The sequence below is a fragment of the Myotis yumanensis genome, unplaced genomic scaffold (genome assembly GCF_028538775.1).
Source record: "Myotis yumanensis isolate MYYU_CA2020_CCGP unplaced genomic scaffold, mMyoYum1.0.hap1 SCAF_1, whole genome shotgun sequence".
In the NCBI taxonomy this organism is placed as follows: domain Eukaryota; kingdom Metazoa; phylum Chordata; class Mammalia; order Chiroptera; family Vespertilionidae; genus Myotis; species Myotis yumanensis.
The window spans coordinates 100,387,737-100,409,497 of record NW_027223752.1 but is presented as its reverse complement, the minus strand read 5'-3'; the positions used below and the strand labels follow the sequence as shown (position 1 = coordinate 100,409,497).

The 21,761-nt window shown below is 39.0% G+C and overlaps 1 protein-coding gene across 1 annotated transcript in view; it reads right to left on the bottom strand.

Annotated features, from left to right (window-relative positions):
• Positions 1 to 21,761, bottom strand: part of ITGA8 (integrin subunit alpha 8) — a 197,194-nt gene that overhangs the window by 60,248 nt on the left and 115,185 nt on the right. The window contains exons 14-17 of the mRNA XM_070428533.1: positions 9,118 to 9,163; positions 6,628 to 6,735; positions 1,940 to 1,995; positions 1,156 to 1,310 (exon numbers count right to left, since the gene is read on the bottom strand). Of these exons, the coding sequence (XP_070284634.1) occupies positions 1,156 to 1,310; positions 1,940 to 1,995; positions 6,628 to 6,735; positions 9,118 to 9,163 (365 nt within the window). The remainder of the gene's footprint in view (positions 1 to 1,155; positions 1,311 to 1,939; positions 1,996 to 6,627; positions 6,736 to 9,117; positions 9,164 to 21,761) is intronic.

Sequence of the window (21,761 nt, the reverse complement as noted above, 5' to 3'; positions counted from 1 at the left end):
GTCAGCGAAAGTGAATGATGAAGTAATCATCACCATCATGAGCTTAAGTACTCACTGACTATTAATATAGCTTGATTAATATGTGTTCAGAGATGATTCATTTAGAGCAGTGGCTTCATTGAAATACATGCTTCTAGAGGTAATCTTCAGGGTCTCCAGATCTTCAAAACTCACATAGGTTGGCCATATTGCAAAGTTAAAAAGATCATACTTATATATGTAATAAATATTTAAAGTTTTGCAAATTGGGATTTATATTTCCATGAGGTTGGCACAATCTATGAGTTCTGTTGGGCTCACAGGAAGAAAATATCATGATTCTCTTCCTTTCTTATCATCTCTTTAAGCCTCCACTTGCATGAACTTCAAAACACTTTCAGAACATTTGAAGTTCCTTCAGAAAAAGAAATAGAACTCCCTGAGGAGGTGAGTGAGTAGCATCAGCAGCAAGCCCTGAGCACACGGAACACCTTACTCCCTGTGGTGAACATGCCACCCTTCAATTATGTGCCAGTCAAGGTCATAATGAGACCCCAGGGTCATGCGCCCAGCTTTCCAGACCTGTTTGTAAACTTTGCCTTCACCAGATTTCCCCTCACTAAGTCCATTAAAGGAGGAGATGAAATAAGAAAGAATAATAACCTCACAACTTATGAGAAGATGAAATAATTGTATGATAAATATTTTGGCTTTTTAAATTTCACGGTAGGTTTGGAGTTATTGGTAAAAATCCACTGCTTTAAATATATAATTATAAATGACTCTTAATAAAGGCTTTGAATCCTTAAATGTTTTCCTGAGTTGGCTCTTAAATGCACATTGATAAAATCTGGCTAAACATACTCATGTAGGAGAAAAATTCAAATAAATTATGTTATTTTTCAGGGGAGGCAGTTACAAATGAAAACCACCTGAGTTAGTGCTATTATCAAGATTGTGAACAAAACAAAAAGAAACCATGAGAATTAATAGCAACATATCGTTGGGTTAGTGGAAGGAAGTGAGGCTCAAGACCGGAGTGCAGCCTTAAAATAAAGTTTCCTCCAATAAAATGAAAATGATGTGGACAAGGTTGATGGTTAAATGAAAAAAAAAAAGTGGTTGGAATGTGGTTCTGAATGTGAGAGGCCAGAAAGGTGATTCTGGAACACTTACTCGCAGGTAAACCATAAAGTCCTGGCACTGGTGGGATTTCTGCTGCTTTATCACGAGAGGGAAGATGAAATGTGACTGATGGTTGTCAAGGAAGAGTGTGCGTTTAATGGCACCTTTTTGTTTCAGGGAATCTAACTGCACCTCGGCGGTCAGGCCTAAAGGACAGAAATAAAGTAAATATAATCAGGAGAGGAAAAGTATTTGGTGAATTCAGTGCTTTAGCAGAGGTATGAGTTCCTAGTTCAATTTGCTTATGTAGAAAACTTTTTTTTTCATAGTTGGGATCAAAAACAATAGAGGAGCTGAGAAAAATTTTAGGAAATACTCCCCATGCTAAAAAAAACTTGTTTTTTACACAAATCATGTTTTTTTCATGAGGTTGGCAGAATCTATGAGTTCCCTTGGGCTCATACGAAGAAAACATCTTGATTCTCTTCCTCTCTTATCATCTCTTTAAGCCCCCACTTGCATGAATTTCAAAACATCTTTAGCGCATTTGAAGTTCCTTCAGAAAAAGAAATAGAACTTCCACAAGGTGAGGAGGTGGGTGAGTAGCACCAGCCCTGAGCCCAGGAAACACCCTCACACAATTATTTCTGCTTTTCTAGATAATATTAATACCAATTATTTGAGTAATGTTTATAAAGAGGGCTCCATATATACACTAGGAACCTTGGTATTACCAAAGGGCTCATTAAAAGTTCTATGAGGTCTGCACAGAGAAATGCTTACGGTTGACTTTTCTTAGTATACTATAGGAGTATAAAAAAGAAAACACTCTCACCTATTGTGTTTGGAATGCTCTGGCCTTCTACAGATGCACATACTCTTAAGGAAAAGCTATGGAAAATAATAGTCAATAATTTGTTGGTTAATAAAGTTTTGAATCTGAAGTACAACTCTTCCCTTAACTCACCCTAGATAGATAAATACACCGTTTTCCTCTATACTTCACTTATTATACACATACAACTAAAAAGTAAATATACATATAAAATATACACATATCCTACCAGTTGGCCTTAGCACTAATATAATTAAGACTGGTGAGGTTATCTGATTTAATCAATGGGTTGTTTAATCAATTGCTTGCTGCCTGTATTCAATAAATGATTATCTCCATGTGCCAGAGGGTGAAGAATTGAGCAGGACATCAGGGGAACAGCTAGTGGTAGAGCCTGGAGATGAGCAAGAACTTGACCCCATTTGAAGAACCTGAAGAAATTTGGTGTGGTTGGTGCATTAGAGCAAGATGTTAAAGATTGGGAAGGAACAAGGCCCTGAAAGTCATGTTAAAGAACTTGGATTTGGTCCTAAAAGGCATGGAGCACCATGGGGAGATTAACCTTCATCCCCACTCTGCTGGGAAGAAGAGAGAAACTCGGTGGTAACTTGCTAGGGGTGGGGTACAAGTTGAGGCAGATACACTGGGAGAGGGAATGGCAAGAGAAAGAACATAAGGAGCATAGAGTGGCTGTTTCAAGCCTGGTAGGCACAATATCGGCATACAAAGATGCTAAAAAGAGGGTATATGTGCAAAAGAGACACTTTATAGTTTTTCCTGAACATAATCCAGAGAGGCGTCTGCCACGGTTTGTAGGATGACCTGCACTTGGGCCTGTTCTGCGGCCATGGAAGGAATAGGAAACAGCCAGTTGACTCTGCCTGCCTTGGCTGAATGTGCTCACCTCCCACCTGACAAATGTCAAGCCCTGACAGCCAGCCTTTGAGATGGGGCTTTTTCACATTTCTAAGAAAGTGAAAATATAAGAAAATACTTAAATATGATTTAATGACAGTTATAACATTTTTGCTAGTAAAATACATAGTATAATTAGAATATTTCTGCAGAACCCAAAAGGAATAAATAATCCCTAATCATACTTTAATTATGTGTCAGCTTCCTGTGTCAAACCTAATGAAAATGTGTCACATCTGGGATTCATCTATCTCCCGTGACCTCAGTCAATGTTTCCCTTCAGGGTAAATAATTTGCCATATGCCATTAAGCCAAGAGTTTCCTGAGATTTCTCCATTATTATAGCATTTTTACCACTTTCCCAGAGAAATCACAAATTCCAGCCCACTTCTACTTCAATTAGATATATTCAGGGAAGAGGAATAGTTAATTGCATCGTTGAATTTCTTAGTAGCTCTGCCTTTCAAAATTGGAACTTCTTTCTGTGTCCAACTTTTTTGGAAGTCCTTGGTTATCAAAGAAAGCTGCAAACTATTATTAACTAGAGACCCGATGCACAAAATTTGTGCACTCGGGAGGTGTCCCTCAGCCTGATCTATGCCCTCTAGCAGTCCGGAGCCCTGCTAGAGCCCTTGGGGGATGTCCAACTGCTGGCTTAGGCCAGCTCCCTAATGCACATCCTTAGCACTGCTGTGGAGGTGGGAGAGGCTCCCACCACCGCCCTGCACTTGCCAGTGGTGAGCCTGGCTTCTGGCTGAGCAGTACTCCCCCTGTGGGAAGGCAGTGACCACCAGGGGGCAGCTCCTGTATTGAGCATCTGCCCCCTGGTGGTCAGTGTGCATCATAGTGACCAGTCGTTCCACTGTTCAGTCAATTTGCATATTAGCCTTTTATTATATAGGATTATTAAATGAGTTAAAATTTCAAACTAGGATTTATGGTCATAGTCAACATGGTACATTATAGCTTGAATAGGTCTGATGGGAACAAAAAAAAACAAATCAACTTAGCATTCTCATCACATAAATTCAAAATGAAACTGTCTATAGTGCTTCTGATATATCAGAGGTAGGACGATCCACTACAAATCCTCTAACACTAGTCTTAACCCAATGCAGTAATGGTTGGAATAATGCTTCTGTGATACAGCAGTGCCGATAGCCATGGATGATGGAGGAAGAATGAGATAAATGTGGAACAGGATTTAAGTAGCAATTCATTTTTCAGTTTAACCAATTCAATCCTATTTCATTGATAGAAAACATAAGATTTTACATAAAGTTAGGCATATTTAAAGTTCTTTTCAGATTTGAAAAGTGGATAGTTATAAACTTTTAAATTTATAATATGTAACATTTTTACTAAATTGTTTTAATTTTTCTGATTTGTTAACAATTAAGATTGATTGAGCTGATTTTATGATTTTATTTATAATTTAGAAATTCTAGTAGCAGCAGGTACTTTATAAAACTACATAGCTGTTTGAAAGACACAGAAATTCACATCAATGGAAGTGAAGAACTATTTCTGAATTTAAGTTTACTTAATAGTTTCAAATGTGTGATACAAGGTTATATTAAATACAGACCAAAATTACAGAAAAGAAAATCAACAAATGTTTTTCAACAATTTTAGAAAGACTGAGCTAAATTCTTAGAACAAATTTAAAAGGTATCAGAGAAACACATTGTAGACTGAACCAGTTATTAACTTTTCAAATTTTCATGCTCTGAGCCACCATTCAATGTTTTAAATATGAAAATGAAACATCTTTCAGAAAACATATACAATAGAATAAAATAAATAATTATAAAGGCATATATTTTATATTTGCCCACATAACAAATTGCATTTTATCTTAATAATAATTTAATGCAACCAGGAAAATGGTTCATGAAAAGACATTTTCTTGTTACAAAGTAATACTCTTTCATAAAACCAAACAGATCTCATCTGTTAAAACTACTTACATTTTATAAAAATATTAAAAACCCTTAGAAAAATTATCTCATTTGAAACAATGCTTTATATCAGAGTGTGCCACACACATATGCTTAAAAATTCAGCCTATACAGTCCATTCAGCTGTGAATGTGAACACACAGGACTATTGGGGGAAATACTGAATTTCTAATACTCATGCCTGTGTAGCTGGCACAGCTCATTTCATGCTCATTTAATCATTCCAGGGTAAGGACTAGCAGGAGAATTATGGTTCCTGTGCCTGGGCCATATAGAGCATAGCTTGTCCAAGTTCCTGCACATATTGTCTCAGATCAGGTTTTCATTATGTTTTATGGTTTGAAACCCTTTTAAAATGTGCTCTGGGCATTTCCCAGCTACTTTCTAAAGCTGGTTAAGGAGAGGACAGGCCTCCAAGAATGGGGAGCTCCTAGCAAAGGATGTTTTACAAAGAATTCCTCAGGCTCTTCCTCACCCCCACCCTCCACCCTCAAAGGCTTTGACTTCAGAATGAATTCCTACCCAAAGGCCATCACCAGCATGCTGAAATTGGCTGGAAATACTATAACTTCTTTGGGTCAAGACTACATTCTGACATTCTCAGGAACCTAACATACCGAGTTAGACCACATCTCTGGAAAATGAGGGCAAATCTCAAACACACCAAGTGTTGGTTGATTTTTCAGAGGATGTACCTTGCTGGCATTGCCCAGTAGGACAGACCTTGACCCTCGAGGACCTGCATATTAAAAACAAAGTGGCATTTTCTCCGGCTGTGTGACCATCAAGTTCCATTCTGTAATCCCTTTGGATAACTGGATAACTGACAAGATTCAAAAACAGCACTTTAAGAACTTGGATAAGCCATACTCTATATGGCCCAGGCAAAGGAACCACAATTTTCTTGCTATTCCTAAAGATGAGATCTTGGCCACAAAAAAATATAGTTTAGGACACAAAAATCACTATTTTTATGTTTACCTTCTGTCTAACGGTACATGCTAAATTAGAAAACTGACATCTGTTTTGAGCACAGGAAACCAAGTAATTTAACCCACGCTTGGCTTTTGAAGAAAAAAAAGGATGTTATATATGTCTGAAAAGTGGTATCCATACCATACGCAAATGTAAAAGTCAAGGTATTTCATTATCTTTTCAGTTTGGTTAATGTTTCTTTTAAAATGCCAAGAATCTGAAAGAGTTCTCCAAGATTTGTTTCATTAGGATCATTCCCAAATGTTTTTCTACTGTTGGCCTTGGAATAAGGTGGGGATTAGGGTTGCTCACCCCCATGCAGTATAACTTTTGACTCTATAGTTGGCCCTTCACATCTGCCGATTCAACCAAATGCTTATGGAAACTGTTTTAGATCCGTAGTTGGGAATCTGTGGTTGGGGGTGCATCATCCATGGTTAGTTGAATCTGAAGATGTTAAACCTGCAGTTATAAAAGGCCAACTGTATTTATTTAAAACAAGTCTCCATATAAGTGGACCTGCACAGTTCAAACCTGTACTTCTCATCTCACCTGGAGCCTTGTAGGCTGGAGAAGTCACCTTCAGGTGATAAATTGACAGCAAAGGATAAGGATCATGTCATAGATCTTGACTTTTGTTTTAAAGACTTATGCTCGCTACTCCTATTTGGTGCACAGACCTGCAGCATCAGCACCTCTTGTAGTTTTGTGTTAAAGAAATGCAGAGTCTCAGGCCTGCCCAGATGGACGGACCCAGAAGCGGCACCTCCACAGAATCCATCTATCCAATTTAATTCCTTCACAAAATCCCTGCGTGACTTGAATGGACTAACTCACCAGGCCACAGAAGTCATAAACTCTGGAATCTGGCAAGTTTTATTTTCCAGGTTGATTATCACCGGCTGCAGCAGAAGCTGGGCATCCACCGTCACCACTGGTCTCGCTCTGCAGAGAGAAAACACAGGATGCAAATGAGCCCCGGGAGCCATCGGCAGAAGCCCACCCCACTTCTAGAGGCCACCGCCAACATCCCCGCCTTTGTGTCAAGAATTTGCCTCACTGCTTCAGCAGGTGGGCACCAGACTCAACAATGACATCTGGGAGCTGGCGGACACAAATAAAGGATGTCCTGCCCTGGCAAGGAAAACCGCCTTCCACACCTGCTTTGTTTATGGAGTGGGTGCCTAGCATTCTGGCAAGGTTGTTATGGAATACTGCTCTGGGATCTGCCACTCTATCTATATCCACCTTACTGCTTGATTATTTTTTAGTTTCATCAAATTTTCTAGCCATGCTTTACAGATTTAACTTCATATACAGCAGTGGTTCTCCTGATTATATAATATAAGCATCCAGGAGCTTTAAAACAGGTAATATCCTCCCCCCTCTCTACACACAAACACAAACACACACACACACACACTCACACTCACACACACACAGGCAAATCACTAGGGTCACTGGGTCAGGATCAGGCACTAGAAGGTTAAAAAACCTTCCAGGTGATCCTACTGTGCAGCCAAGTTTGAGGAGAGGGACTAATATAAACTCAATTAAAGTCATAACCAGATGAGAATGTAAATCACAGGGAAAGGGGACAGGACAATTTTTAAACCTTTGTTCCAAGTCTTCAGATGACAACATGAAATGCTGCTGCATCGCATGGGTTTTTCTCTGACAGGTCGGAGGCTGTGCCTTGGGCAGAGTATTGTTTAGGACACTACTTTAAACAATTTCAGGATTACAACGATGGGTCCACTGGGAATTTTCCTAAACTCTGTTACCTTATTTATCTGTAGTCTGTTATATAATTGTGCTTTCAATATATTTTTTGGTCTTTTCGTTTGTTTGTTTGTTTTGTTTTTTGTTAATCTTCACATGAGGATATTTTTTTCCCATTGCTTTTCAGAGAGAGTGGAAGCAAGAGAGGAATGGAGGGGGAGAGAGAGAAACATCAATGTAAGAGATTCACATTGCCTGGTTGCCTCCCACACACACTCCAACCAGAGGTCAGGGAGTGAACCTGAAACCCAGATATGTGCCCTTGACTGGGAATTGAACCCATGGCCCTTTGGTGTGTCACATTTGAACTGATGTTCAATGCTTGCTATTGGAGGCTATGAATTCCTGATATTTTCTATTCCCTAATTTAGTGTCCTCGCTTTTCTATGGAGGACATGGTTACATTCTCCCACCACACATTCCTTCTCTATCAGCACATTTTAATGCATTTATAAAGCCAAGGGAGGCATGTAAATACACTAACAACAACAAAAATGTTTCACTTTATAAGTTCTAAGATTCATATCTTCTTTTTATTTTTTTTAAATCCTCATCTGAGGATAGGTTTCCACTGATTTGAGAGAGAGAGAGAAGAAGAAGAAACATCAAACATCAATGTGAGACAGAAACATCGATTGGTTGCCTCCCCTGTGCACTCCGATGGGTGATTGAACCCACAACCCAGGCATGTGCCCTGACAAGGAATCAAACCTGCCATCTTTTGACATATGGTGCAATGCTCCAACCAACTGAGCAATACCAGCCAGGACTCATATACTAACATTATGTTAGTAGGGGCTGGAAGCCTGGTCATGAGGTATGAGAATAAAAAGATAGAGGGATAAATGAAGGGAAAAAATGAGAGCAAAAATGTCTCCAAATTTTAAATAGAGCATCTAAATGTTCTCCAAAATGAATAGTTGGGAAATACTCTTTAAGACAAAACCAATAACAAAAAGGAAGTGCATTTGAAACAATTAGAAAAGCACATCCATTAATGGATGGAAAAAGAAAATGTGGAGTATATACCCAACAAAATATTGTTCAGCCATTGCAACAACATGGAAGGACCTTGAATGCATTATGGTAAGTGAAAAAAATTCAGAGAAAAATACCATATGACCTCATTTATATGTGGAATCCATAAAAACATAAAAAAAGAAAACGAACATAGATAGAGAACAGATAGATGGCTGCCAGAGGTAGCAGGGGCTGTGTGGGGCACGGGCAAAATGGGTAAAGGTGGTTAAAAGCACAGACTTCCAGTTATAAGATTAAATAAGACTTGCAATGTACAGTGACTATAGTTAATAATACTGTATGTATATTTGAAAGTTGCTAAGAGGGTAGAACTTAGCAAATCTCATCACAAGCAAAAGAAATTTGTTACTATGTGTGGTGATAAATGGTAACTAGACTTATTATGGTGATCATCTCACAATATATACAAATATTAAATCATTATGTACACCTGAAACTAAGATAATGTTACATGTCAATTATATCTCAATTTAAAAAAACATTTGCATACCGCCAACCACATACCTATAAACAGCTACTTTTCCTGTTCCGAATGCACCCACAATTAAATCTAAAAAAGACAAAAACACATGCACAAATTTTATAGAAACAATTAATCTAAGCTTATCATCATAAGTAGCATGCAGAGCATCCTGAAATGCCGATTGTAAGATGAGAGTCATAGAAATAAGCACAGCAAATTCTAGAAAGCTGGCCTTCCTCATCACATTTTAGAAAGGATATTGGAAATTCACTGTAACTATTCAATATGACACATGAGCCAGTAGATTTCAAATCCTTCTGAACTCAAGAAGGCCAGCTTTCTAAAAATGCTTAAGAAACTTATCATAACACTACCTCTCCCATCCTCCAGACTTAAGGCACATATCCTTAAGGAAAGCAAAAGGGGAAAGCATGTGTATAGTGCAGCCGTGGGCAAACTATGGCCAGCGGGCTGGATCCCGCCCGTTTGAAATGAATAAAACTAAAAAAAAAAAAAGACCGTACCCTTTTATGTAATGATGTTTACTTTGAATTTATATTAGTTCACACAAACATTCCATCCATGCTTTTGTTCCGGCCCTCCGGTCCAGTTTAAGAACCCATTGTGGCCCTCGATTCAAAAAGTTTGCCCACCCCTGGTATAGTGCCTACTGCGTACCAGGCTCTTAAGTAGGGTGTTCCTAAAAAGTGTATACACACACTTTGAATAACTATAAAGGCAGTGCTTATTAAAGTACATTTCATTTTAAAAATTTAGCTATCAGCTGTTACATTTTGGGGGACACCTGGTATATTGTTTTATTATTCCCCTACCAGCAACAACTCTATGAGGCAAGTAGTATTACCAATGAAGTAGGACATTTTGACTGTCATCTTGACACAACCATTTGCTCTTTACAAATATATACTTTTGGCAAAGTGATCAGTAGTATATAAAATAATTAGCATAGCATTATAATGATCTCAAATAATGACAACAATGATAATAACACATATTGAACACCTACTATAGGCTAGAAATTTTTCCAAAATATTTACCTTAACTGATTCCGAGCAAGAAGTTAGGAAGTCTCTATTATTAGCACAACTTTGCTGATGAGTACATTGGAGCTTAAGGAGGCTCACCTATAAGCTCACACAACTCTGGAAGAGGTAGAGCTGGGGTATAGCAGTCCTAGACTATTTGAGGGACAATGCTCACAGTGATCTCAGCGATTGGCTAATATACAGGCATAACTCTGTTTTTCTTATTCTAATTTATAATGGTTATTCTTGGTGGATGTAGTCAAACAAAAATAAAAATGAGAATGGCTAAACATGCAGAATAAAGTTTAAATGTAGAGGTGAGAATGCTGGATGTGGTAGAAATAGTGGCCGCAGAAGAAAACTTACAATAGTCGAAACTATAATTGGTTATTCTAGAACAGAAGTAAAAATGAAAAAAAAAAGAAGGGGTACTATATTTGACCACTGCATATGGAAAGGCAATCAAGGAATTAAATTGGATTGATGGAGTTTGCACAGGAAAATGATTTGTGATCATATTCCCTCGACACTCACTTTTCTGGGACATAGAATGGTGTCAGACTCAAGCAACTATGATTCTCTTCTGGATGCTTCTCTTGGCTGTGCCAAGATGGATAGAAATTGGAAAGTAACTAGAAACTAATGGCTCAACGCTATGAGGTAAATAGTATCACCAGTGAAGTGGGACATTACTTCTTTACCCCTCACGAGGGATGACTCTGAGCATGTCTCCCAGATTTCCCCAGCTAGATAGAGCCCTACTTGCCTACAGTGTCAACCTTTTTATAATAATCTTTTATTACAGCCTTCCTTTCCACATCTCTCTTCCCTACTCCCTTAGCAATGTTTTCTTTTGATTATTTCTCAAATTGCTTCTTTTCTAATCCTTGTCTTAAGGTCTACTCTGGAAGAAGCCAACCTAAGACAATAATTCTTGTTTAAAATGTTTGTGTGTGTGTGTGTGTGTGTGTGTGTGTGTGTGTGTGTGTGTGTGTTTAAATGGACTTGAACATCTTCAGGGTTAGAACCATGGTCAGAATGTCTCTTGTTTTATGAATACAGAATCCGATTCAGGTAAGAGCCCAGGACTGGATTCCAAAGCTCCATATTTTAAGAGATGTGAGCGCTAATGTTCAAATACATCAAATTAAGGTGACCTAAGGATCTCTGTATCTGTGAGAATAAAGAACACATTAAGAAAAGGGCTACAGGGGCTCCAGTGGCGCAATCGGTTAGCGCGCGGTACTTATAAGAAAAGGGCTACAACTTGCCCAACTATAGTTCATGGAATAAAATATTCTTTTCCAAGGGTTCAAATCTTTGAAGCCAGAGCCAAAGTTTCTAAGTCTACAATTTTTAAAAATCATATCAGAATTGCACCATTTCCAAAAATTTCTGTTATATCTATTTCTTCCAGTGTATCAGTTCCTTTTTACTATGTCAGAGAAAAAAGAGCTACTGACTTGAAGAAACCTGAACTGTTCTTCCTGTGTGATCATGGGCTCCAATGTTTAGACAAGTGCAACACAGGTGGCCTTTGGCCGGATACATATCTGTTGACATGACACCAGACAGGAGAGTTCCATTATGAAAACTCATCAAGAGGAATTATGTGCTTTACTTTTTGTTCCAAATAATTATATACCAAGATTACACGTTTTATAAATAGCATGAATTATAAGAACGGACTCTTTGGAAATGGCAAAGAAATCAGGACTGCAAGCTCATCCAGGGCAGGAATATTTCTTCGGGCTTTCATATCACAAATACTTTATAGAATGGTATGGGTTGAAATAAAATAATCTTTGCATCCATAGTACCAGTTACAGAGCCAAATTCAGAGCAAGGGTTTATAAATTTCCATAAAATACCAGGATAAGTAGTAATGAGACAATATCCTAAAGATGAGAAAGATGAAGGAATAAGACAGTTATTAAGACAGGCTAATGTAAATCATAGCTAAATTCTGTTGGATTTTTGCATGTGCACTTGTAGGTATCAGGAAACACACACACACACACACACACACACACACACACACACTCACACTCCAGATTCTAGAAAATTCTAGAAAGTAATACAGTGGCTGCATCATGATGAAATTGTCATTATAGAGAAGTTGACAAACACCCTCCTAATGGTCATGAGCAAGAGGGCTTTTTCTTTAGGAATGTTAGTTCCAGTGCCTAAGGGTGGGAATTTTCCTACTCTGGAAAAATAAAATAACTGGCAAAATAGGCCACAATTTTCTTCATGAGAATGTGGCCACAGTTATTCCCAGGCCAAGAAAACAATTATCTACCACAAGAGTATGTTTGTCTTTTGAGACACCACCTTGGTATTGTGCCTGCTGGAAAAGGCTGGAAGCATTTATGCTCAGAACCTCAAAGTTCCTAGGTCTCCCTAGGCGAGCAGGATTGATCTGCTGATCTGTGTTCATAACTAGTTTGTCCTTCCAAAATATGTGATTTGTTTTGATAAGTATTATGTAGTTTCTATATACTAGTATATGTATTTAATGTGCTATATGTATGTTCCATATACATTTACACTAATAAAAGACAAACATGCAAATTGACTGTACCTTTGCTACACCTCAAGCCATGCCCACCAGCCAATCAGAGTGACTATATGCAAATTAACCCAAGCAAGATGGCAGCTGGCAACCACAAAGCTGGAGTAAGCAGGAGGCTTGGTTGCCCCAATGATGGAGGAAGCCAAGCTTCCCAGCTCCACGGTGGGCTCTGAGCTCCACTCGAAGCAACAAAGTTTCAATTATAGAAAGTAAATAAACCCCAGCTACCTGCTTTCAGCCAGCTGTAGACACGGAGCTGGAGCGAGCAGGAGGCTTCCCTCCCGCCCGCCCTGGCCAGCTCTGAGCTCTTATCAAGGCTATAAAATTTCAATTATAGAAGGTAAATAAATCCCAGAATTAAAAAAGAAAAAGAAAAATAAGAGAGGCTGGGAGCTTCCGTCCTCGGAGAGGGGGGGGAGGTTTGGCCAGCTTGAAGATGGCCCTCAGCCCCTCACCCAGGCTGGCCAGGCACCCCAGCGGGACCCCCACCCTGATCCAGGACACCCTTCAGGGCAAATCAGCCGGCCCCCACCTATGCACCAGGCCTCTATCCTATATAATAAAAGGATAATATGCAAACTGACCCTAACAGCAGAAAGACTGGGAATGACTGGTCACTATGACACACACTGACCACCAGGGGGCAGACGCTCAATGCAGGAACTGCCCCCTGGTGGTCAGTGCACTCCCACAGGCGGAGGTCTGCTCAGCCACAAGCCAGGCTGATGGCTGCCAAGTACAGCAGTGGTGGTGGGAGCCTCTCCCGCCTCCTCAGCAGAGCTAAGGATGTCCGACTGCAGCTTAGGCCTGCTCCCCGCTGGCAAGTGGACATCCCCTGAGGGCTGCCAGGCTGCCAGAGGGATGTCTGACTGCCAGCTTGGGCCCGATCCCCCAGGGAGCGGGCCTAAGCCAGCAGGTGGACATCCTCCGAGGGGTCCCAGACTGCATGAGGGCATAGGCCGGGCTGAGAGACCACCCCGAGTGCACAAATTTTTGTGTACCGGGCTTCTAGTATATTTATATTTCTGTATATACACAGGGTGGGGAAAAAGTAGGCTTATAGTTGTTTGTATGGAAAACAATACAATAATTAATAAGTAATAATACAAGAATAAACTGTGTTTCCTGTACTCACAACTATAAGCCTACTTTTGCTCCACCTTGTATGTATACACCCATATATGTGTACATACATGCATAAACACACATTTTTTTGGTTCAAATGAATTGTTTTATTTCCATCTTTAACACCAGCAGAGGGGTCCAAAACACACTCACTGTGCTACATGGATGTAGTTTTAATGTAATAAAGAAATATTTGAACTATGAACAATAAAAAAGAAATTAATAAAAAAAGAAATATTTGAACTATGTACATTGAGGAAGGGAAAGGAATTTCTTTTCATATCAAACTTTTCTTATTTTCTTGTTTCTGAATAGTAGACATTAAACATACTTTCCCTCCAATTTAATTCAGTATGAAGTAATACAACTCTTATGATCAACTATTTGACTTTAAGCATAAAGACATATAGACATATACACACAAACACCTACACACAATTTACTTTTAATCTTGCAGAATTCTGTCATGGTCAGGAATTTAATGGCAGTCAGAAAACAAAGAAATGTTGGTGCTGATATGCAGATTCATAACTCTGCAAACTCTCTCCTTCACTTTGAGACAACAGGCCTTATACCATTACCTAATGTTTACTTTCTTATAGAAAGTTCTTGAAGGCAGATTCTGAAAACAAACACATTCAAAATGGTGCCTTTCTTTAAACAAAGATATCCATTTTTTTTTTCTTGAAGGAAAAACTGGCAACTAAAATTGGTTCTTCCCCCTTAATCAAAACTGTTCTCGGAATACTGAAGTCCTTTTTTAGTATCTCACATAGCCTGAGAAACACAGTTTATTTTCCTTTTGGCTTTTGATGGAACAACTGAGTACTTTTAAGGACACAAAAAGAGGACATTAGCATGAATGCGGGATCATCTGGCAAAAATAATAACCCTATAAATGCGAGGTCATAAGATATGTATACCTCCATTTTGTATTTAATTTCTACAAAATTGTTATTTTTAAATGAGGAAGAAGAAAAGAGCTGAGCTTTTAAAGTGGTAGTTGGAGTATAGAGTCAGATTTCATTAAACTATGAAGAAAAATTTAAGTTCTATTTGAAAACATCAGCCTTGTTTTGAGTGTAAATCTGATGTTTGGGTTGTGGGCAGGGTACAGGGAAGAGAGAATAAAAACTTCCTAGGAGAAGGGGAGCAGATGGAGGGGAAGCTAGCATGTGGAGCAGTGACAGTATTAAAGAATCACCCAGTGTTGTTTCCTGGAAATCACCATGTCCCCCGAGTGCCTACATTTCAGTCATGGGCCTTTGTACTCTCTCATCTTGTTGAGAAATACAGGGGTGGGAAAAAGTAGGCTTACAGTTGCAAGCATGTGAACAGTTTATTCTTGCATTATTATTTATTAACTAAGGGGCCTGGTGCACAAAATTCTTGCACTGGGGGTGGGTCCCTCAGCCCCGCCTGTGTCCTCTTGCAGTCCGGGACCCCTTGCTCCTTACCACCCACCTGTTTGCTGCTCCTTAACACTCGGCTTGCCATTCCTTAGTGCTGCTGTGGAGGTGGGAGAGGCTTCTGCCACCGCCGCTCTGCTCGCCAGCCGTGAACCCGGCTTCTGGCTGACTGGTGCTCCCCCTGTGGGAGCGCACTGATGACCAAGGGGCAGCTCCTGCTTGGAGCATCTGCTCCCTGGTGGTCAGTGCACATCATAGCAACCAGTCATTCTGGTCATTCTGCTGTAACGATAGCTTAGGCTTTTATTATATAGATCAGGGGTCCTCAAACTTTTTAAACAGGGGGCCAGTTCACTGTCCCTCAGACCGTTGGAGGGCCGGACTATAGTTTAAAAAAAAACTATGAACAAATTTCTATGCACACAGCGATAGCAAAAACACCCGGAGGGCCAGATAAATGTTTTCGGCGGGCTGCATGTGGCCCGTGGGCCATAGTTTGAGGACCCCTGATATAGATGATTGTATTGTTTTCTATACAAACAACTGTAAACCTACTTTTGCCAATTCCTATATATTAATGCTATAGTCTGTTGCTGAAAATGCTATTAGGCGCCACCATTTTTATTTTGGAATTTTAAAAACTAATACTTTAAAATAATTCTGGACAATGAGAATTGCCATAAGAACCTCCAAATATATGAGAAACATGGGAATATAAATTTAATAATTGTATGAAAAGATTATGATTAATCAAAAAGGAAGGCTTCTTTAAACATGACCAAAAAATGTAGAGGTCACAAAGAAATTTTAAAGTTTAAACTTTAGCAAAAAATCCAAGAAAGGTCAAATGAGCAATAAAGGAATTGTGAAAGATGTGTATAATGTATATGCCTTATCAAATGTGAATGTTTTTCAACTAGAGGCCAGGTGAACGAAATTCATGCAGTTGGGGGGGGGGGGGGGATGGATCCCTCACCTTGGCCTGCACTCTCTCCCAGTCTGGGATCCCTTGGGGGATGTCCAACTGATGCCTGCGGGAGTGCACTGACCACCAGAGGGCAACTCCTGCATTGAGCATCTACCCCCTGGTGGTCAGTGCACATCATAGTGACCGGTCATTCTGCCGATCGGTCGATTTGCATATTAGTCTTTTATTATATAGGACTAGAGGCCTGGTGCATGAAATTCTTGAAGGGTAGGGGGTGTCCCTCAGTCCAGCCTGCACCCTCTCCAATCTGGGACCCTTCTCACAAACCAGGACTGCTGGCTCCCAACCACTCGCCTGCCTGCCAGCTTGATTGCCCCTAACTGCTTCTGCCTGACAGCCTGATCACCCCCTAACCACTCCCCTGCCAGCCTGATCGATGCCTAACTGCTCCCCTGCTGGCCTGTTTGCCCCCAACTGCCCTCCCCTGCAGGCCTGGTCACCCCAACTGCCCTCCCTTGAAGGCCTGGGTCCCCCCCAACTGCCCTCCCCTGCAGGCCTGATCACCCCCAATTGCCCTCCCTTGCAGACCTGGTCACTCCCAACTGCCCTCCCCTGCAGGCCTGATTGCCCACAACTGCCCTCCCCCTGCTGGCCATCTTGTGGCAGCCATCTTATGACCACATGGGGGCGGCCATCTTATGTGTTGGAGTGATGGTCAATTTGCATATTACCTCTTTATTATATAGGATGTTTATAAGAATGTCTGGCATCTAGTAAAAAATAAACATTAATTATTATTATCAACCCTAATTTATAATAATAAAAGCATAATATGCTAATTAGACCAAAGACCTTCTGGACAAAGCCAGGGCTGCAAGAGAAGCCTGGGTCCTGGGTGCCTGCCGGCAGCCAGGGGGAGGAAGGCCTACTCTTGCATGAATTTCATGCATTGGGCCTCTAGTTCATAATAAAATCTCATAAATTAATAATAAAATGATAAGCATTCTAATGCAAAGATTACAAATAGTCAATTCACATAAAATAAATAGCTATGATCAATAAATATATCAAAAGATCTTCAACCTCATTAGTCATAAGAAATACAAATAAAAGGAACATGTGGCTATCACTTTTGACCTTTCAAATTGGAAAAGATACAAATATTAGTACTAGGCACTGTTGGATAGAGAACCAAGGACCAAGAATTCATGTGCTCTGCCTGTATGAGTATGAATTTGAACAATTTTTTAAAAACGTAATTAACTTTATTGGGACAACATTGGTTAATAACATTATATAAGTTTCAAGTGTAAAATTCTATAATACATCATCTGTATATTGTGTTGTGCGCTCACTACCTAAAGTCCAGTCCCCTTCCATCATCATGTATTTGATGTATTTGATACCCTTCACCCTCTTCAACCTCCCTCCTTTCCCTTCTGGTATCTACCATACTGTTATCTGTGTCAATGAGTTTGTTTTATTTGTTTGTTGCTTTCTGTTTTATATTCCCCATATGAGTGATATCATATGGTTCTTATCCTTTTCCTTCTGACTTATCTCACTTAGCCTGTTACTCTCAAGATCCACCCATGTTATCACACATAGCAATATTTCATCATTTTTTGAGTAGTATTCCATTGTATACCTGTACCACATCTTTATCTAATCATCTATAGAAGGACACTTAGGTTGTTTCTATGTCTTGGCTATTGTGATTAATACTGAAATGAACATAGGGTATATATATCTCCTTGAATAAGTGTTTTCAAATTTTTAGAAGAGGAATTGCTGGATCACATAGTAGCTCTATTCTTATTTTTTTTTGAGGAAACTTCATACTGTTTTGCATAAAGCCTATACCAATTTACATTCCCACCAGCAGTATATGAGGGTTCCCTTTTCTCCACATTCTTTCCAACATTTGTTATTTCTTTTTTATTGATAACTAGAGGGCCGGTGCATGAAATTCTTGCACAGGTAGGGTCCTTAGACCTGGCTGGCGATCAGGGCCAATAAGGGCCTTCCGGCTGCTGGCTGGGGCCTCCCCTCCCCAGCTTCTGGCTGCCAGCTGGCGCCTTCCTTTGTTCCACGCTGCCCCTGGTGGTCAGCACACATCATAGCTAGCTATCAAACTCCTGGTCTCCCAGTCAAACTCCCAAGGGGACAATTTGCATATTAGGCTTTTATATATATAGATAGATAGTCATTCTGATAAGTATAAGGTGGTATCTTATTGTAGTTTTGATTTGCATTTCCATTATAGCTACTGAGCTTGAGTATCTTTTCATGTCTGTTGGCCATATGCATATCTTCTTTCTTATAAGGTAGTTTGATGCTATGTATGACAATGCAAACCTTTTCACTCCTAGGTATTTAACCTGAGGCTATATTGGACAATGTACAAAGATATATCAAGCAAAAGCTAGCTTTTTAAATGTGTTAAATATACTAATTCCTTTTTTACAATGATCCATGATGTGGAGGCCAAGCTTTAAACACAGGCCTCACAGATCCTATCTACAGGCTATTTTTCTCTCTTTAAAATAATTTACAATTAAGGTATATTTTACATACAATAAATTTAATCCTTTTTAGTGTCCTGTTCACAGAGCTTTGATAAATGCATCTGGATTATCACCATAATCCAGAATAGCACAGTTCCATCAACTGCAAAAGGAAGTAAAGTAACCCAAAAATATGTGAAGACTAAACAATATACTACTAAAAAATGACTGGGTCAAAGATAAAATAAAAAAGTGAGATCAAAAGATATAGAGACAAATAAGAATGACAATACAATATATCAAAACTTCTGGAATACAGTACCAGTAAAAGCAGTAGTAACAAGGAAGTTTATATCATTACAGTTCTATCTCAAGAAACAAGAGAAATCACAAGTAAACAACCTAATATCACATCTTAAAGAACTAGAAAAAGAAGAACAAAAGCACCCCAAAGTCAGCAGAAGAAAGGAAATAATAAAATTAGAGCAGAATTGAATGAAATAGAGAACAAAAAGACTATATAAAAATTAATACAACAAAAAGCTGGTCCTTTGAAAAGATTAATAAAACTGACAAGTTCTGGCTAGACTCACTAAGAGAAAAAGAGAAAAGACCCATATAAACAAAACCAAAAATGAAAGAGAAGTCACCACAAACATCACAGATATACAAAGGATCATACTAGAATATTATGAAAGACTTTATGCCACCAACTTCAATAACCTAGAAGAAATGGATAAGTTCCTAGAAATATATAACTTTCCTAGACTAAATCATGAAGAACTGGAAAATCTAAGTAGATCAATCAGCTGTCAGGAAATTGAAACAACCATCAAAAACCTCCCCAATAAGTAAAAGTCCAAGACCAGATGCTTCACCAGTGAATTCTACCAAACATTCAAAGAAGATTTAAAACCTATCCTTCTCGAACTCTTCCAAAAAATTTTATGAGGCTAACATAATGCTGCTAACAAAACCTGGCAAGGATAACACAAAAAAAGGAAACTACAGAGCCATATCTCTGATGAATATAGATGCAAAAGTCCTAAATAAAATACTAGCAAATCAAATACAACCATCAAAAAAAGAATGCATCAAGATCACTTGTTCATTCCAGGGGCACAACTATGGTTCAAATTACACAAATCAATGTGATACACCACATCAATAAAAGAAAGGATAAAAATCTTATAATCTTATCAATAGGTGCAGAAAAAGCAGTTGAGAAGAAACAACATCCATTTATGATTAAAATACTAAGTAAAATAGAAGGAAAAAACCTCAACATAATAAAGGCCATATATGATAAACCCTCAGTTAATATTATACTCAATGGTGAAAAACTGAAAGCTTTTCCTCTAAAATTGGGAACAAGACAAGGATACCCACTCTCACCACTCTTATTCAACGTAGTTCTGGCTGTCCTAGCCAGAGCAACAAAGCACAAGAAAGAAATAAAAGGCTTCGAAACTGGGAAGGAAGAAGTAAAAGTGTCACTTTTTGCAGACAACATGATTCTGTACATAGAAAACCCTAATGACTACCAAAAAACAGTAAACAAATACGTGAAGTCGCAGGATATAAAATCAATGTACAAAAATCCACTGCCTTCCTGTATACTAATAACAGAACTTGAAAAAAGCAATTCCTTTTACAATTGCAACCAAAAGAATAAAATAACCTAGGAATAAACTTAACAAAGAACATGAAAGACCTTAAAAACTACAAAACTTTATTAAAAGAGATTGAAAAAGATATAACAATTCGGGGGTATTCATGGATTGGAAGAACCAATATAGTTAAAATGGCCATGTTACCCAAAGAAATATACAGATTTAAAGCAATCCCCATCCAAATCCCAATGTAATTCTTTAAAGAAATAGAACAAAAAAATCATCAGATTTGTATGGAACCACAAAAAACCCCTGAATAGCCAAAGCAATCATGAGAAAAAGGAACAAAGCTGGAGGTATTATGCTACCTGACTTCAAATTATACTACAGAGCTATGATAATCAAAACAGCATGGTATTAGCATAAAAACAGACACATAGATCAATGGAACAGAATTGAGATCCCAGCTATAAAACCACATGTGTATGGGCAGGTAATTTTCAACAAAGAAGCCAGAAACATACAATGGAGTAAAGAAAGCCTCTTCAGCTGTTTCATCTTGAAGGGTGTTTGCTGGTTTCTTTCTGAAAGAGCTGCGTTTAATACCAGTCTTTGCAGGTGACACTCATCATGATCTCCCCTACTCAAATTGATCACTGGGCCTGGTTGCAAAGAATAATTCAGAAAGGATATTCAAGTAAAATCTGCAGACATCTCGTAATTATTTCTGGTCTTACGTTTCTCATCGTTCATAACTTGATGACCACTTATGACAGATACCGGGAGTCACAAGATGTCACCACGATCCAACTAGAATTGCCGAGGTGTCTCATTAACAAGGATCAAATCGATGCCTCACAAAAGGAGAAACGGAAGTATGCCAAGTCAGGATGATCTGAAATTAAACCTGGACGCCTTTGGGCTTTTGGGCCTTTGTGCGTTTTTAAAGTTTCTTGAGCATTTTTAAATAGAAATAAATTTGGGTTTAAAAAAAAAAAAAGAAAGCCTCTTCAATAAATGGTGCTAGGAAAACTAGAAAGCAACATGCAAACAAATGAAACTGGATTACAATTTTGTTGGGGTCCAACCCCAGCAGGTCCAGAGGTTCCCAAAGGTGTGAACGGAGTCAGCGAAGAAGGAATGACACGAAGACAGTGTTCAGTTGATCAGCAGCCTAGCCAGGTTTCTCTAGCCAGGTTCCAGCCAGGATCTCCAGCCAGGATCTGTGTTTTATTGTCTTGTTACATCTGTATTTATACCAGTTGATTTTAATCCTATCAATTTCTATTCCAAAGGTTAGGGCGTTTCTTATCTCCATTCCATGGAGTAAAGATTATGTAGCTTAAGCATGATTGTTCATAGTTAAAGTGATTAACTACCTGCCTGGCACTTAGTTAAGGGGTTTTATTCCCTCCCTAACTTCAGGGAAAAATCCCTACCTGGGGAAACAACCTTTCTCCGAGAGGTGACCTTGGTTAAAAC